At 51.9% G+C, this 2,597-nt stretch overlaps 1 protein-coding gene across 1 annotated transcript; it reads left to right on the forward strand.

Moving 5' to 3' along the window:
• The first annotated feature begins 439 nt into the window (after positions 1–439).
• Positions 440–1,351, forward strand: LOC109779691 (E3 ubiquitin-protein ligase SINA-like 10). Its single transcript, XM_020338335.2, has 2 exons — positions 440–574; positions 656–1,351. Exons 1-2 carry the CDS (start codon positions 440–442, stop codon positions 1,349–1,351), a joined length of 831 nt encoding a protein of 276 aa, XP_020193924.2.
• Positions 1,352–2,597: the final 1,246 nt, after the last annotated feature.

The following is a 2,597-nucleotide window of genomic DNA, read 5'->3' on the forward strand; positions in this document are numbered from 1 at the left end:
AACTGCTGCATGTCCACCGCGTACGGGAGGGAGAGCGTGTAGCGGACGAAAGCTTCTTCTAGTCCTGCCAGCCACCACGCTCATGGGCGAGGGAGGGACGCAGCTTCATTGACTTACTGCTCCGGCCTTTGCGTCCATGACAGGTGGGCCCAACAGGTCGGTGGCCCACCTATCATGCAGCCAAAGGCAGGTGCGGTTAAGGCGAGAGGGCGTTGTAGTAATCAAACTTCTCGGTCTTGTACGAGTTGACACGACACATCAAAGCACTCCACTCGATATATTTCAATTATTTGCGTTTACCGATGCATTAATTACAACGCATGCATGCATGTCGTGACTCTCCTTTTGATACTTGCATGTGTTGATTTAATGCACCTTGAAGTAGTATGAATATGTGAAGGTAAAGCTTTGCAATGCCCCGACCCTAATAAAGCGATAGATGGTTATGCACGAGGAGGGCGAGATCATGCAGACGGAACAGGAGCCGACGATGGACCTCTCTATGGTCTCGATGGACCTCACCTTGCTCCATTGCCCCTTGTGCCTCCGCCCCTTGAAGCGTCCAGTGTATGAGGTCGAATACACCTCGTCTGTTCGGCTGATCGAGCAAGGTGCAAGTTTCTTGATTGATGTGTTGTTCGATTGATTTGTGCAGTGCAAGGGAGGGCACCTGGCTTGCGCAGACTGCCGCGTCGAGCGCCACAGGAACCAGCGGCAGTGCCAGAAGTGCGAGCGCGGCAGTGGCTTCGACGTGCTGAACATGGTGGTGGATGCCGTCCTCTCCTCAGTGAGGGTGGAGTGCCCGCACGAATGCTGTGGGCTCTACGTCACTTACCACAAGCTCGCCGATCACCAGAGCGTGTGTCCGCTCGCGCCCTCCAAATGCCCCGTGCCCGTCTGCGGCTACGAAGGCCCGCCGCCAGTGCTCTCCCACCACATCAGCACCGTGCATCCCATGCCCGTGCACAGGATCCAGTACGGCAAGGCGCTCCAGCTGCAAGTGCCACTATCGGAGCCAAGGCTCTTGCTGTTCGCGGAGGAGGACGGCCGCGCGTTTTTCTTGGTCAGCGGCGTGCTCGACATCGGCGCACCTATCGCCGTGTCGGTCGTATGCATCAGAGCGGGGTCGTCCCCACTGCCGCACTACGTGGCCAAGCTGTGGGTGAACGGCTCGCCGGGGGAGCCCAAAGGCAGGACCGACGCCGTCAAGGTGGAAATGGAGGTGACAAGCAGCAGGGATCCCGGCGACATCGCCGTGCAGGAGCTGACCTTCTTCACAGTTCCGCCCAAGCTGCTGGCCGGGGCTAAGCTGGTGTCCCTCCACATTCAGATTGACAAGCTCACGTCCTAAATGATTCTACAGTGCCTTCTGTTTATCTTAGTAATATGCTAATATAGGGGTTAGCTCGGTCTACTTTAGCTTAAGAGATGGTGGGTTTTGGTGGCGATGCAGCAATTACCTCAACATCAGATCAGCAGTGAATGTAATTTTGAACATTCAAATGGATATTTTGTGTCTGTTGGATATAAAGATCCTTTGGGTAAGAAGTAACAGCTTAAATGCTTTTTTTTGAAACATAACAGCGATACTAGTATAATTTTTGTTGACATGCACTAATATTTTTGAAACGGACGTTGGGCTGTAGCTAGAAGGGCGGTTGGGACGCGGCATCGGCCCATACTGCGGTGACCCCCGATTGGTACGCACCGACTGTGGATTTTCTCCCTCGTCGATGTCGACCACGTCTATGCAGAACATTGTTCCCTTCCCCCAGTTGTGGGATCAGGCCGGATATGTGACCAGCGGTGTGGCCACCGTCGTTCTATGCTTGTGAAGAGAGCAACCCAAGCAAACAGGCTTGTAGCTTAGGCTCCTCCTAGTGTATATATAGTGGTTTTGTTTCTCTCTCCATATCAACCATTTTATTTTGCGTACGTGTCATTGAAGAGTGAAATGATGGTTGCTTCTTCCGACTAACTTACTGTGTGATTTGACTGCTCCTTTAGTGGCCCCTACACGTACTCCCCCTACGTGTATGCAATAGTCACACGTACACATGATCGCAAAAACGCGTGTGACACCCTAATGCATGCATGTCCAAGCACACGACAGAACACACACGGTCACGCTCAAGTGCTCAACCTACACGTGCATGCACACTGATACGTCTCCAATGTATCTATAATTTTTTATTGCTTCATGCTATATTATATTCTGTTTTGGATGTTTAATGGGCTTTATTATACACTTTTATATCATTTTTGGGACTAACCTATTAACCGGAGGCCCAGCCCAAATTGTTGTTTTTTGCCTATTTCAGTGATTCGCAGAAAAAGAATATCAAACGGAGTCCAAACGGAATAAAACCTTCGGGAACGTGATTTTCAGAACGAACGTGATACAGAGGACTTGGACCCTACGCCAAGAAAGCAACCAGGAGAGCACGAGGCAGGGGAGCACGCCTACCCCCCCAGGCGCGCCCACCACCCTCGTGGGGCCCATGTTGCTCCACCGACGTACTTCTTCCTCCTATATATACCTACGTACCCCCAAACCAACAGAAGCATCCACGAAAACCTAATTCCACCGCCGCAAC

This window comes from Aegilops tauschii, chromosome 7 (assembly GCF_002575655.3).
Source record: "Aegilops tauschii subsp. strangulata cultivar AL8/78 chromosome 7, Aet v6.0, whole genome shotgun sequence".
Taxonomy (NCBI): Eukaryota; Viridiplantae; Streptophyta; class Magnoliopsida; order Poales; family Poaceae; genus Aegilops; species Aegilops tauschii.

Coding starts and splice junctions, on each gene's coding strand:
- LOC109779691 (XM_020338335.2), top strand. CDS start 440: ATGGTTATGCACGAGGAGGGCGAGATCATGCAGACGGAACAGGAGCCG. Junction 575..655: donor TGAAGCGTCCAGTGTATGAG/GTCGAATACACC, acceptor TGATTTGTGCAG/TGCAAGGGAGGGCACCTGGC.